General features: G+C 45.3%; 1 protein-coding gene across 1 annotated transcript; it reads right to left on the bottom strand.

Moving 5' to 3' along the window:
* Nucleotides 1–297: 297 nt before the first annotated feature.
* Nucleotides 298–3,377, bottom strand: LOC124692385 (ACT domain-containing protein ACR3). The gene is made up of 9 exons (XM_047225741.1): nt 2,951–3,377; nt 2,776–2,872; nt 2,514–2,604; nt 2,339–2,384; nt 2,127–2,241; nt 1,954–2,021; nt 1,218–1,844; nt 1,019–1,120; nt 298–927 (listed from the first exon to the last, which is right to left on the bottom strand). The coding sequence occupies exons 3-9, from the start codon at nt 2,570–2,572 to the stop codon at nt 598–600; spliced, it is 1,347 nt and encodes a 448-aa protein (XP_047081697.1). The 5' UTR covers nt 2,573–2,604; nt 2,776–2,872; nt 2,951–3,377; the 3' UTR covers nt 298–597.
* Between the last annotated feature and the right edge of the window lie 12,644 nt (nt 3,378–16,021).

The following is a 16,021-nucleotide window of genomic DNA, read 5'->3' as shown; positions in this document are numbered from 1 at the left end:
GGAGGGAGGGGGGCTTGGAAGAGGGAGGAGGGAGATGGCAGCTAGGAGGGGAATCTCGTGGCCTAAACATAGCACTTAGTCAATATTTGTGTAGATGGAGTGGTTTGATAAGAATGTGTGTGATGATGGTGATGATTCATCCTTGGAGGAGGAGGAGGATCTTGTCAGTTGTCATTCTCATGTTGGAGATGGAGAAAACAGTCAGATATGGGGCTTTTGTCATGTTGAGCTAACTGAAACCCAAAATGTTAATTCGCAAAAAAAAAACCCAAAATGTTGAGCTAACTGAGACAATGATGGACCAGAATTTGTACAGATGACACCATGTTTCTGCAAAACGATGCAGATCAGGATAATCAGATAGCCAGATGCCATGCACCTGAACACGCAGTCTGCAATCTGCGCTACACCGAAGAGAAGAGAACCACCAGTCTAGCACTTTGTCTACGCTGGTAGATAGAGCTTCTTATGGGTTTGACTGACTATACACAAGAGCTGCCATATGGAACTACTCTAGTTCTGGTAATTTTACGATAATTCGCTCGATCAGAATGGTTCGAGATTCGAATCGGAGCTCTAGAAATCGACTGCTCAGACTCAGACCCGGAGTTTGGAGAAGAGGCCGCCGAAGGAGAAGAAGTTGGTCTTGGCCATGCTGCCACCGGCCTGCTCCGGCGCCATGACGGCATCCGGCACCGTCTTGACGTTGAGCATGACGGTCTGCCCGACCTGTCCCCGGAGGCCCTCGATGGTCTTCATGTCCACGGGCTGCCCCGACGCGTCGCGCACGTAGAAGACGTTCATGGCCTGCTCCCCTACAGTCGTCACGTCGGCCCTGGTCACCGTCAGGCCGTGCTCCCGGAGCACCCTCGTCACGTCCGATAGCAGCCCCACTCTGTCCCTCCCACACAGCTCAAGGGTGAATCCCTGCAATGCAATGCAGCCCGTGTAGGTGTCAGTCAGAAACAACAACAACAACAGCATGGAAACTGAACTGAATTTTGCGTCTCTATACCACCTCGGATACTCTTCTCGAAATGGCCGCTTCGAGGTACTTGATCACCTTCTCTGCTTCGTCTTTCAGCAGAGTGCGGCCATCCTTGCGACGGATGTACAGCTCCTGATGAAGAAAAAATGAAAAAAGTTTCAACATTCTTGTTATCATGGCTGAAATTTTGTTACAGGTGTGTGTGGCGCTGAAGGGGTGCCGTACGAACCTGGATGCCGTAGATGCCGTCGGAGGTGACCGCGGCATGGAAGACGACGTACTGCATATCGGTCAGCGTGCAGACGATGTCGAAGAGCAGCTTGGGCCGGTCCCTGCATCTGACGTTCACCACCGAGTAGGCCTTCTCCTCGCAGTGCTCCACGGTCACCGCGGTGCCGTCGGCTGCGGCGGCGTCGCCCTGCAGCGCGCCCTCGTCGAACTCCATGTCGGCGTGCATCAGCTGGTGCAGCCGGCGGTCGACGTGGGTGGACTCGACGGCGAAGTTGGTGTGCGCACCCCGGCCGCCGTCGTCGTCCCCGCCGTGCCCGCGGAGCACGTGCCTCAGCCGCTCCTCAATCCCGCTCTGCCGGCACGGGTCGTCGATGGCCTGGCCCGTGGAGACGTCGTTGACGTACACCACGCAGGCCACCCTGGTCTTGTGCGTCCACACCTCGGCGGCCATCACGTTGCACTCGAGATCCGCCAGGACGGCGAAGATCTCCGAGAGAAGGCCCGTCCTGTCGGGCCCCTTGAGCTCGATGGCGGTGTGGTCGCCGATCGAGTGCATCCCCACCGACCTCCCCGGCGACGTGCTGCCTTTTTTCGCACTGGGAATATTGCTGCCCGGACCTAGCGCCTGTCAGCATGAGCAAACAACGCAATTCATTCAGCTTCCACTCGGTTTCAGAGAAAAACTAACAGCGTTGGCAGAAATGTTATTGACTGAAAATTGAACAGCAACGGACCTTCTCAATGTACTCGATGGTCTTCTCATCTGTCACCTTCTGTCCTTTCTTATCCAGCACATGAAACACTGCATCAATTGGTAGGGGATGGACAGCGTAAATTGCAATATTCTATGAACAATTCAAGCTGCAGCAATGGTGGTAGTGTATGAAAGTAGAACAGGGCGTTTTACCATCCATGAACCATCCGCCATCGGAGGTGATGTACGCTTTCAGAATGGTGAGGTCAAGATCGCTCAGGACCTGCACCACCTCCAGCAGAATGCCGTTCTTGTTCATGCTGTCCACCTGAAACCGATCACAAGGCAGACAAAATTAATGGTGCGCACACAAATTAGAAATGATTCCCCAGACTCTTTGTAAAATGAATTCAAATGGTTCTTGCCTTCACTAAGGTACAATCGCTGCATGTGGTGTTGTCAATGCAAACCCTGCAAAATCATTCCACTGTGTTACTAAGAATAGGTTCAGGCATCAGCAGAGTTTCTAACAAATGTGCTAAAAAATGTGCTGATTGAAGTTCTGCAGCTTAATTAGAGTGGTAAAAATTAGAGACGCACCGTGGAGGGTTGATGCGCTGATTGAAGTTCTCGTACTCCGGATCAAAGTAAGGCCGCATCTTTCCTAGGCAGTGGATCCTTCACCCTGTCACTGAAAGAACTAAATCGTGAGCCAGAGCAATTAGTGTGAACCATGTATGGTGATCTCCAGTCATTAGAGCAGGGCTTCAATCCAAATCATCGAAGGAGAAGCGCAGAGAGAAGTTATGGGCTCTCGTAAAGAAGATGTAATCACTTTGGAGAAATGGAATACTAGACCAACCTTTCAGTTGATTCTTCTTTCAGCAGGATAGCTCCAACGTTCCTTTCACTGAATTTGTTCTGATGGCTTCATCGAAAAGCAAGGGCGCCGCAGTATCCTGAAAAGTCATGAGAAGTTTCGGATGAATTTCCCAAACAAGGGCACCTACCAGATGAAACAGAAGGTTCTTGCTTACAAATCCTGAGCTGCTTATGAATCTAGAAACCAAGACGAAGACGTAAATATATACTCAGATTCCAGGAATCCAAAAGAGTGGCCTTGTTCTTTCCCTTTTTCAGGAACAATTGTTTACCAAATCAATACTGGTGGTTGGGCAATATATTTGCTTGAGACCATCATAGAGACATAGACTAGTAGAGCACCATACAAGCAAGATACCCTTTTGCCTCATGGTGGCCTGAACAATTCAAGAAGAGAGAAGAACAGAAGAGGTAGTGGCTGTGGAAATAGATACTTTATGTGCTCGTGATGTGTCGTTGCAGAATAAGCAACCACAACCGAGCCATAGACAAATTATTGCTGGAATCCGACTATCTAGGGCTACACCGGTGCTTGCACTAGAATAAGCTCTGAGGAATCAGGAACACGTCAGGGTGACTGGATGGGGGAAAAAAAAGAAATGGCTTTTGCGACAGCCACGCTTTAAATCCCACCTTCAGATTCTTGAGCAAGTCGGTTGTCAACTTTCAGTGCTGCCTATTAGCAGCTAGGGCCCACTTGTAAGCGACCTGTGTGTTTTGGGGCAAAAACTGAACTGAAAAATAATCTCTTGGCTCTGTACTGTATTATACTAGCTCTTGCGATATGGATGAAGCCGTGTTTGTGAAATAGTTGCACAAACTTATTCAACTCAGAAGTATTGGTACAAATTTCTGGCAGGTACAGTGCGATTTGGTAGAACCAATTATATGTGATTAATTAACAGTGCATGTGAAGCGTGTAAAATAGTCAGGAAGAAGGAGATGAGGATGAAAGGGCAGGAACAAGTGGCCTACAACTAGATGGCTATATGACAAGATAACTGCAAGAGGGCTGGTGCCTATACTTGTATAGTAGCACTCAGTTTGGAGCAATATAGCAAATGCTCGGAAAGTGTCTTTGTCTCGTGGGCACTAGTGCTTCTGCTATTTTTAAAAAATTAAACATTAGTTTCAAAAAAATCTGAAAATCATGCACATGCTTTTCTTCCTTTTCTTTGGAAAAGGGTCAAAGAAGTTTCTTCACTCCACCCCTGAATCTAAACATGTCAATCAATTTTATTTTTTGATTTGACCATCAATTCAGAGAAATAAACCATCATCATCTAAAGCATTAAGTTGATATTGGTAGATTTTATTATGAACTATGTATAATTAGTTTTGTTAACAGAACAAAATTCTACATAAATTTGTGTTGATGGTATGGTATCATGTTATAGATATAGACTAGTGGCACTCAGTTCGGAGCAACTATATGTAGCAAAGCTTTTTTTTCCTTTTCGTTGGAAGGGTCAAAGAAGTTTGTTCCCTCCATTCCCAAATCTGAACAAGTCAAGCATTTTCTGATTTGACACTTTGACCACTAATTCAGATTAATAAATCGTCAACATCTACAACAGTGAAGCCGATATGTATTAGTAGTTTATTATGAACCAATCAGGATTATGATTATGAAAAGAAGGTAGTTTACATAAGCTGATGTCATGTTGTAGATACCCTAAACCCTAGCGTGTAAATGTGGGCGTTGACAAGTGCAGGCCGAGCTTCATGTAGCCTTTTATTTTTTATAAAAATCCAAAAAATATTATACAAGTTTTTAAATAATGGAAAACAAGTTTGGATGTAGACAATGATGTATCGTACAAGGCGTGTAAAGTCTGAACGTGAACTTCTTTACATTTTAGGCCATACAAAAATGACGGGCATGGTGAAGGCGCTGTTTGGGACGCTGTTGGCAGATCTAACAAGGGTTATGCGGATTTCAGCCCCGTAGATGGCTCAACGGTTTGACGGAGGTGGCGGCATCTGAAGCGAGGACACAAGATACTCGATGAGGGTTTGCTAGTCTGTATGCGTGCCTCTGTTTCACCATATGGTGACTCGGCGATGCTCCGATATGTTGCATATGGGGTGTCGTTTGTGTTTATAGGGCATAACGTCCACAACGTTGTCATTCGTGAGTAGCCTACAATTTTCTCTCAAAGAAAAAAAAAGGAACTAGTGCAGCTTCACCTACGGTGCTAGCAATTGAGCTGCAGGATAGCTCTGCCGTCACGTCGTTTTCGCAAGACCGTATATATAAGCAAGGAGCCAAAAACGTGAAGCGCATAGGCATAGCTTGGTAGCGCAACGCGCCAAGACTTGTGTGTGTCGCGCACACATGCATGCACACATGCTACACAACTTTGTCTTGAACTGGCGGTACAGACTACGTACAGAGCTGGCGCCGTGCACGTCCACGCGTTCACCGCCAGCGCGCCGCGCACGTACATCCGCACGTTTGCGACCGAGAGGTGAGCCCCTAGGCTAGTCGCGAGGGAGGCGGCCAGGTGTATGTGTGGCGGCGAGGCATGGGCTAGAAGGACTATGGAGGAGGAAGGTCCACGCCTTCCCAAAAGCCTCGCCGCTTTACGCAGATGCGCCTGTGTAACCCTCGGATGGAGATCGTACGGTGGGGAAAATACAAGCCGCCCTTCTTCTAGACGTGCTCCTCCGGCAGACCGGCATGTACTACCTTGTCCACCACTACTGCTTCTGTACTCGCACCATGCATGCCTAACTTTCCCTTCTGCCGGCTGGTCTGCTACTGGCTACGACAATGCACAGGTGCATTTCCTATCAAAACCCGGCCTACTGCACACTAACACGCTCGTGCACGTATCCGTCTGCTCTTGATAAATCACACAAACTCAAAGTACGGACCAGACTGTGTGACCCGCCAAAATCTCTCTTAATTATATTTCGTGTTAGTAGTAGTATAAATCTTAAGACAAAATTTTAAACTATAACTAACAACGGAAATTCAATTCGGCTCCCGGGTGCGTATGCTCCCTCTACCAACAAAACATATTTCGAAGTGTGGAAAAATTTTGACAAAATATCCTACATGTACATCTCCATAATATTTGTGTATGCGTCAAGTTTCACGAAAAAATATTATTTTTTGTGGTCTATGTAAAAAAGAGAAAACTTATCCTGTGAAAAGCATTGTTTTCAGCACTGAATTTTGTCTTTTTTACACACGTCACATGATAAGTTCATTTTTTATGAAACGACTTTGTGAGCGCGTAGCACGTGAAGATGTACGTGCGGATTTTTTGTTTCAATTTTTTTGAAATTTAAAATACATGTAACATGCATTTCAAAATATAGGGAGCATATGCTCCCATGTTCTAAAACACCACTCCCAACAACCAAGACATACTACAATCGTGATTTTGGCGAGACACCTCTTACACCTCGAAAAGCGCATACTACTTCTGCTTATAGGTCTTAAATTTAGCAATTAGAATATAGATATATATTACAAAATATTATCATTACAAAGCTCAGATGTTATACTTTCTTGATATAATTTTTATGTTGTACAATTAATATTATATTGGTCAAATTGACAATCTAGGGATACGTGCAAGTTCTATGAACTGGGACGGAGGTAGTACTGTAGATCGTCTAATGCATTGGATACATCATAACTCGTCTGCTGCCGTTCGAACTTCATCAATTTTTCTTACCGTAATAATATTGGTACGCGCTCAAACAATAAAGCTACTCTCTAGAAAAATTTCCTTCTTTTGTGGAAACAAATTCAGAGTTTTACTACTCCTTTGATTCATAGAATTTGTGGAGCATTTGGATCCTATGGAAAAATTCCCTACATAAGTTGTTTGATTCATTTTTTCGATAAAGGATGCTTTATTACTTAAATAAGCAATTACATCTGCATAACCAGGATGCACACAGCCGTTTGTTGTCTCAAGTGAAAAAGTTACATAAAGAAAACTAGGCGAGATACATATCGGAACGATGAATCATATGACGCCTACGGTGTAGGTGGAGTTACAATCCGTAGACTATGCTCCCACCCTTATAGGGAAAAAGTATCCCTCGCCGTATCCTAGTTGTTTGATTCATAGAAATATATTCTATAGGAAATAATCTTATTAGAATCTTGTAGTGCAAATCCTATAAAAAACATTATGTCTCATACCTCATGAAAAATTCTTTTGCTACACATTTCATCTTCCGTAGGATTCAATTATGCACATGACATCTCAATCCTATGTTATTTCTATTCCTATGTTTTTTCTATTCTATGAACCAAAGAAGCTCTTCGGTGATTACGGTTCACCATCTCTCCTAACCTTTTTTTACACTAAAGTACACAGCTATAAAGAAACATAAATAACTAACAACGGGACCATTATTCAGCATTTTCCAAAATGCGGTTTTTTTTGAAACAAAACACGGCGGCCTGGAGCGAGCCCTGGACGACAGGTCCTTTCGGACGGGAGCTATTGATTGGTCGACTTACCCAAACGTGGAACAGCTAGCACACGGTAGGAATACCACAGCTGTTACTGTATTTTATTTACTGTATGTACTTACTACCTGTGCTAACGTTGACTGGCAGAGTAAAACATTTGCGCCTCCTCTCGCAGCCAATCATAAGGGGAATGATTTATCTCCGGACGACATGCGGGGCCCTGTTGGTCAGGGCAATGAGATGATGGACGGCAGGGGTTGAAAGGCGCGTGACCCTCGTCGTCAGTCACCGTGCACACACGACACGCTCAGCCAGCCGGCCAGCAGCAGGCCAGCTTTCTTTCCCAATCCAACGTGATGCAACAGTAGAGCAAACCAACCAAGGGCGACGAACGCCAAAGAAAATATCGGAGGCGCAAGTCGGCCGCCGTCGCTAGCTACCGCCCTCCAATTACTTCCACCACTTGATTGGTAGCTTAAATCACCGCATGCTGACCCTAATCGGGGGAGAGAGAAGATTGACAGATTGTTACCTCTCTCCTATTGGATTGCCTCCTTTCCGGTTGATTCTTGCTTGCTCGCCGCCGCCGCTTCCTCCTCCAAGATTGTTGGTGTGTGCTCTCCTCTGGTTCTTGAGATTGTCGACGACCACAAGCTGTTTGGGGACGAGGAAGGATATATGTCAGCTCAGGTGCAAGGAGGGAGGGAGGAGACTATCCGAGGAAAGAATCAAATCGAGAAAAAAGAACGGCGAAAGGAGGGATATTTGGATGGATGGAGAGGCAAATGGGCCTAGCCGTGAGAGGGAGGGGAGGGGACTCACTAGCTAGCGCTGCATATGCCGTCCGCCCGCCACTTGATGATAATGATACACTCCTGTCACATCCCCTCCTGAGTTTATATAGACCCTGAGATATCAATGGTATATAAGGAGTCACACGCACAGGCCCCTGAGAAATTGCAAATATCAGAATGGCACCCATGCATGTGTGTCCCTAAAGGTAAGAAACAAAGCAAACCTTAAGGGCAACCGGATGGTATTGCGCGTCTAGTTATATACGACAGGCAGCGCCAACAAATCACATTGTCGGTTTGTAGTTGTACTTGTACCGCTGTGTTTTATACCGTACAAAAGAGTAAATTAATAATTGTAAGGCGTCTGGCTAATTACTGCTTTTAGATCTCCCTCTCAAATCTAACCCCATATTTAGTTGCATTGTCTCAATTTGGTTGACATTGTCACCCTTCGATCTCTAGAGGTATCCTCGTATGTTTCCATTATATCACTGGTTAAAATTGTCACCCTTCGATCCCTAGTTCATCATCTTCCAAATTTGTATGCACATTTGAAATTTTATTTGGATACATAGTTGGACGGTAGTATGATACTTTATAATAGTTAGGAAACATGTGCGGATGTTAAATTTGTAGTTCCCATGAACCGGTGAGTTTAGACCTTGTGATATTAAAAGATATATTCAAATTGTTGTACTCCAATAGAAATGGCAAACAATAAGGGTATCGGATGGTATTACACGTGTAGTAAAGCGCTAGAATGTATGTGACAATCAGCGCCAACTAATCACATTGTCGGTTGTGCTGCTATCTTATATGGTACACATGAGTATGGTGTACGTGACGTAAAATTAATAGTTCCAAGGCGCGACTAAGTGTTCCTTGCACGCTTGATGGAGAATACTCTAGACTACTAGAGAACACTTGCATAGATATCGCTAGAATGCTCATGTGTACTGTGTACACGAGAAATTTCCAATTGTTTTTCTATATGAAGCAATCAAGAAGGTGAAAATGATAAAAATTGACCCGTAAGAGAAAGTTCGGCCCAAATGACCGTATCCAGATTTTTATTTCCATACCTGACCTTTTTTATTTATAGTAACAGCCTACATGCGGTGGTGCCCCTCCCTCTCAAATCCAGCCCGAATTGTCACCCTTCGGTCTCTAGAAATATTATCGTCAACTCCCATCTATTTCATTGGTTCAAATGGTCGCATAGTCCCTATTTTGGCATGTGTTTGGTGAACCCTGGTTCATCATCTTTCAATTTTTAATGCATATTTGCAATTCTATTTGGTAGTTGGATAGTAATATGCTACTTTATAATAGTTAGGGAACATGTGAGGATATCAAATTTGTAGTTCCCGTGAACTGGTTAGTTTAGACCTTGTGATGTATTTTTCTTCAAATTGATATACAAAGTGGTGTGTAATGTAATCCAATAGAAGAAACCAAACATAAGGCCATCGGTTGGTATTACACATGTAGTAAGTACTAGAAAGCATGCGAAAGGCACCACCAACCAATCATATTGCGGGTTGTACATCTGTGTTATCTAAAGGTATAATTGCTGCAACCTCATGGCCTCCTCACAGCGATTCTCGATTCTGGACCGTCCGATCTTCACATCGATGCAATCTTGTCCGTTGATTCTAGGCAGAAAACAAGTGTTCCGATTGGCCCTCCCGCTAGCTAACCCCATGCAACAGCCATGTGTTACCCGCCAGCAACTGCGCGTGGGTCCCACTTCCGTCCGGGCCCGCACGTCGGTCACTGCGGGTCGATTTCGTCCGGTCAGACTTGCCTTCGGGTCGGGAAAAAGGTCACCACCCGCAGGGGTAGATTGGGTATTTCCTCGCACCGTGACCAGATCAGGCAAAACTGTAGCCCGTGGTCCAAAACCTAACCAGTCGTGCTCCTCCCCCAATCTCTTTGTTCTCCACCGCCGCCTCCACATCCGCTGCTCCCCGCCGCCTCCCCATCCGCCGCTCCCCGCCGCGGCCGTTGTCCTCACCGGCGAGCCGTCGTTGCCCCGCTCTGCCGCCGCTTCTCCCTCCTCTGGCCGATCTCCGTCGTCGCCATGGCTGGCCGGGAGCAGGGCGCGAGCGCCGCCTCCCGTCGTCGCCATGGTTGGCCCGGAGCAGCACCGGCCTTGGGGGCAACCGTCGCTTCCCATCGTCTCCATGGCTGTCCCGGAGTAGGGCCGACCCAGCCGCCACTCCCTCTTTCCCTCTCTCCCGAGGCCGACCTCGTGGGAAGCTGTGCTCCGCTCCTCCCTCTTCTCTCTTGTATGGTATAAATGACTATGAGGACGTGATGTAAAATTAGTAGTTTGAAGGTGTGACTAATTGTTGGTTGCACACTCCATAGAGAATACACTAGAAAACACTTGCATACACATGGCTAGAATGCTCATAGGTCACGAGAAAGTTCCAAACGTTTTTCTGTACGAAGCAATCAAGAAGGTGACAATGATGAGAATTGGCCCATAAGATAAAGTTCAGCACAAAATGACCGAATCAAGTTTTCTGTTACATATTTGACCTTTTCTTTCATAACAACCTACATGCAGCAGTGCCCCTTCCTCTTAAATCCAGCCCATTTTTTAGATGTCACTTTGGTGGACACTGTCACCTCTCGATCTCTAGATGTATTCTCGTTGGTTCCTATCTATTTTATTGGTTCATATCGATGCATTGTTGTCCCAATTTTGACATAGAAGAATAATGCGCGTGTCCCTGAAGAAAATAAACAAGCAAGACCATGAATAAGTCCATCTGATGGTATTACACGTGCAGAGAAAGTTCAACGCAAAATTACCTATCAAGATTTTGTTGTTTCGGACATGACTAGTTTTCATAAAGCCACTACACGCAGCGACTGTTTTGTGGATATTGCACCCTTTGATCCCTTGAGGCATCCTTGTCTGTTCCCATCAATTTTATCGGTTCAAACTATCACATTGTCCCAATTTTGGCGTGTTTTGGTAAAACCTAGCTCGCCATCTTTCCAATTTGTATGTATATTTGCAATTTTGTTTGGTATTTGGATGGTAGTATGATACTTTACAAGAGCGTTTACCGCCGATTCAAGCCATATAATCCCGTTTTAACTTGGTTTCCTACTAGAACGTGGATTTTTGTTGCACAAAACCATTTTCTATTTTTTTCTTCAAATTCATTTCATAAAAGTATTTTGTTTGAATTTTTGGGTTATGAGTTGACTTTGACAAAAAATTGTTCAAACTAGAACTCGAAAGATTATTTTGTACATCGTTTCAGAGCCAAGATTATCAACATGTGTCATCCACCACATGTAATGATATACTCTCTCACATCCCCTCCAGGGTTTGTATAGACCATTGAAATTAGTGGTCGAACGCACATGAACTAGCCCCTGAGGATTTTGAGATAACCCCGTCATAGCACCCATGTGTGTCCCTAAAAAAAGAAACAAACTAACAGAGGAAAATCGTAAGGCCACCCCATGGTATTGTTGAAGTGTATAAGTAGATTGCCTAGCCCTTTCCATAAGTTCGAACTTTTGGTTCAAGTGGCTAGTGCATGAACCTTAACAGGTATTACACGTGTACTCAAGCTCTAGAGAATATACGACAAACATCGTCAACTAATCACATTGTCAGTTGTACCGTTGTGTTATATGGTATAAATAAGTATGTCGTACGTGTTGTAAAATTAATAGAATTGTGGGACTAATTTTTTGCTTCTATGATCGGTGGAGAATACACTAGAAAACGTTTGCATACACATTGCTAGAATGTTCATGCGTACACGATACTTCATGTAGGTGGTATAATTAAGAAGTTGGAAAAAAATTTGTAAGAAACAATCAAGGTGAAACACGATGAAAATTCACTAGTAAGAGCAAAATTAAGCGCAAAGTGACAATATCAAGATTTTATTTCCCGGATCTGAACATATTTCATAACACCCCTACACACGTGGTGGCTCCTCCCTCTCGAATCCCTCACGCAATCTCTCGAATCAGAGGTCATTTTTCATGGATATCGTCATCCTTCGATCCTTGGAGTTAATCTCCTATGTTGCCAGCAATTTCATCAGTTCAAATTGTCACATTGTCCTAGTTTTAGCAATTTTTTACTAGGGTAAACCCTAGTTCATCATCTTTAATAATTAGGGAACATGTGAGGATGTTAAAATCCTAGTTCCTATGAACCGGTTAGTTTAGACCTTGTGACGTATTATTTTTTAAACAAGATATGTAATCCAACAGAAAAAATGTTGGGTATGAAGATGTCATGTTCGGTAAAAATATAATCACAACTTGATGAGATGTTGAACTGACTAAAGACAGTGTGTGGCCCCTATGGTATACCATTCTTTGGAGTGGGGATTATAACTGTAACACAGAAGGTAAAATGGAATAAAATTTTCTCTTTTCAATGGGTTGTGCTCTTTATGTAATCTAGGAGTACTTGATGTGGTGCCACCATTTTTGAAATGTTTTGCACTTCCTGCATCCGAAAAAAGATGCTGCCGGTTTGTCTAGATACAGGTCTAGATACATGTGTTTCTAGTAAAATCCGTGACATCCTTTTCTGATGGAGGAAGTATCATCACCATTTGAAATTGTGGATTACTTAATCTACTTGATGTTTTACCACCATTTATTGAAATGTTTTGTGTTACCATTTGGATTACAGAGGTTCAGGCAACCATTCCGACAGACAGCAAGCGGCAAACTGGTTTTCTCACAACGATGGCAACAAGTGGGGGTGACACGGCACCACGCCATGACCTTACCCTTCGAGAGGTTGGGCGTACGTGTAGCTCCGCCTTGTCCTGGAACACCGCCAAACCTCCTCCCCTCCTTTTTGCTCCCCTCCGTCCAATCTCATCTCGCTATGCACAGTCGCCTTCACTCCAAGGCCGAGGGCCCCTCTCGGCGCCACCGTTCGGCTATTGCCTGCTCCCGAACGATGAAAAACCGCCATTGCCAAAATTGGTCCTTGGGCGCGCTGTTGAGACTAGCTCGCTCGTCCCGGCCCCAAGCTCCAACCGCCCACAGCAAATGCCATCGCCGTTCATGTGCGGCAACAGCGACTCAGCTGCTCAAATAATTGCGTAGGGCATAAGGGCCTAGCTAGCGAAGTAGCGAACCTTCATGTATGCATGATGCGGAGCTGCCGTTTCGCAACTCCATGTACTGCTCACCACTGTTTTAGTCGGGCTAGCTCTCCACGTATACCTTCCTTCTTGCTGAAACTTATAAATAGTTCTTCCATTTATTTAGTTTAAAAACCACAACAAGAATTATGGAATGGAGGCTGTATCAATCGGAAGCTATTCGTAACGTCATGAACACACATGACATATCCTAGCGGTCACGGAGCTCTTTCTCCCTCTCTCTCTCGTCCTCTCCTGGCTTGGTCCTCTCTTCCGTGTGGCCAGGCCGAATCGGAGCCGCTCTCGCTGGCGATGTTGGTTGGAGTAGGCGAAGGAAGGACGCCATAAGTAGTAGTAGGTGTAGTTTTCCTGTAGGACTATCCTGTCTAGGAGTAGGCCGATGGGACTCCATGGATCCCATCGGACGAATCTGGTGCACCTTGTGCCTTGTCTTCCTTGCGGCCTGGCTCTGGTGGTATGAGCTATGGCTTGGGAGGAGGAAGAATCAAGGCATCTCCCGTAATAAGCCGTCTTCCCCATCTTCTGGAGGCTGGTCAATTTGGTGCTCCTCCGCGGCACCAGGAGGTCACCGGTGATGCCAAGTGTTATATTGTGATCCAAATTCATATACTAAAGGGAGGCTAACTTCTGACGAGCGGAGCGAGGCCCGTCGCGGGAGGCTTGGGTCGAAGCGTAGCGGAGTCAGAAGTTAGCCCATACGTCGTGCTCTACAGGGACGCTTGCGGGGGGTGCGGGGGGCGGCAGCCCCCCGCGGTACGGTACGGATCGTTGGCACCGCCTATATATACATCTTGTAAGCCGCCGGCTAGGGTTTATCAGATTATAAGATAACCCACGGCGTTTGTAAACACCTCCCGATATAGTGAAGTTTGTCGGCCGGCGCCCGTGGTTTTTTCCCCTTCTGTGTTGGAAGGGGTTTTCCACGTTAAATCTTGTGTCCCCTGCGTGTGTTCTTGTTTCGTTCTTCGTTATTTGCTTGTCGCTTTTATAACACCAAGCTCTAGGCTTCCGAGGTGGAAGCTAGGTGCATCTTGCAGATCTGGTGATGCCTTCTTCAATAAGAGGATTGGTGGCCTTCTCTGCTGTCGGAACTCGTTGTTGTTGTTCTCCCTTCTCGCCGACCGTGGAGACGAGGAGAAAGGCAGATTGTGTTAGCAATAATCTTTCCTAGTGTTAGGCGTGTGAGTTAAATTAGTAAGAGTTCTTGTCAGGTTTGGTTACATGCCAAACTGTGTCTTGTTCGTGAGTTGTAGTTAGTCTAGTTAGATAGCTAGCTAGCTACGTAAGTTTTAGTCCAGATAGGTTTCGTTGGTCTATCCGTGTAGTACTAGGTTTCCAGGTATGGTTAGTCTGCAGGTTCAAAGGCATTATTAGTCCACTTTGGTTTCTAGTACGACTAGGTTTAGGTGGTCTGGAGTCGGTTAAGTCATAGCCAGGTCCCTGTGCCTGCGTGTATATAAACGTGGGCAGGACCGTGAGATTGTAACACCAAAAGAGAAAACCAGAAAAGCAATAAAGAATAGTTTAGAGGGTGCGATACGCACCCTTGGCGATAAATTTTGTCTCCGCGTTTGTTCGTCTAGTTTGATGTGATCGATCCGTGGGCAAATCCCAACAATTGGTATCAGAGCGAGGTCGAAGATCTGAAGTTGTGCTTGCCCCGGGGAGGCGACCCTACTAGCGCCTCGGGGCAGGCTATCGTTGCTCGGCGGAGCGACAAGGAGGTGACTACAGGGTGTTGTCGTTGGTGAGGTGAGGTGGTGGATGATCGTTGATGGGAGAGGTGGTGCCGATGTGTGGTACTGGGAGTTTCGTCAAGGTTGTCTTCGGAGGAGTCCGATGAGTCAAGGAGTCATGGTCGTACAAGTTGGCGCGTCGTGTCGGCGTTGTCTGTGTGAGTCGTCGTTGTGTCCAAGTGCTTGTCTCTGTGAGGATCTGTTTCAGTTGAAGCGTGTGGAGGTTGAGGGACTGTCCACAAGTGAGGGATATCACAATGGACGAAGACGCAACAAGAGGATAGCGGGGAGCTGTCAGCGTGCCTCAACCAAGTGGTCTATGTGTCTCGACGAGAGGATCAAGGTCAAGTATGATTGGGGCGGTAAACCTGAAGGAGATATGCCCTAGAGGCAATAATAAAGTGGTTATTATTTATATCTTTATGTTTATGATAAATGTTTATATATCATGCTATAATTGTATTAACCGAAACATTAGTACATGTGTGATATATAGACAACAAAGAAGTCCCTAGTATGCCTCTTAAAACTAGCTTGTTGATTAATAGATGATTAGTTTCATAATCATGAACATTAGATGTTATTAATAACAAGGTTATATCATTATATGAATGATGTAATGGACACACCCAATTAAGCGTAGCATAAGATCTTGTCATTAAGTTATTTGCTATAAGCTTTTGATACATAGTTACCTAGTCCTTATGACCATGAGATCATGTAAATCACTTATACCGGAAAGGTACTTTGATTACACCAAACGCCATCTGCGTAAATGGGTGGTTATAAAGGTGGGATTAAGTATCCGGAAAGTATGAGTTGAGGCATATGGATCAACAAGTGGGATTTGTCCATCCCGATGACGGATAGATATACTCCGGGCCCTCTCGGTGGAATGTCGTCTAATGTCTTGCAAGCATATGAATAAGTTCATAAGAGACCACATACCACGGTACGAGTAAAGAGTACTTGTCGAGAGACGAGGTTGAACAAGGTATAGAGTGATACCGAAGATCAAACCTCGGACAAGTAAAATATCGCGTGACAAAGGGAATTGGTATCGTATGTGAATGGTTCATTC

This window comes from Lolium rigidum, chromosome 2 (assembly GCF_022539505.1).
Source record: "Lolium rigidum isolate FL_2022 chromosome 2, APGP_CSIRO_Lrig_0.1, whole genome shotgun sequence".
Lineage (NCBI taxonomy): Eukaryota > Viridiplantae > Streptophyta > Magnoliopsida > Poales > Poaceae > Lolium > Lolium rigidum.
Note: the sequence above shows the minus strand (reverse complement) of the source record. Positions and strands in the feature narration are given on the sequence as shown.

Coding starts and splice junctions, on each gene's coding strand:
- LOC124692385 (XM_047225741.1), bottom strand. CDS start 2,572: ATGCGGCCTTACTTTGATCCGGAGTACGAGAACTTCAATCAGCGCATC. Junction 2,385..2,513: donor CAGCGCATCAACCCTCCACG/GTGCGTCTCTAA, acceptor ATGATTTTGCAG/GGTTTGCATTGACAACACCA. Junction 1,845..1,953: donor CCATCGAGTACATTGAGAAG/GTCCGTTGCTGT, acceptor TCATGCTGACAG/GCGCTAGGTCCGGGCAGCAA.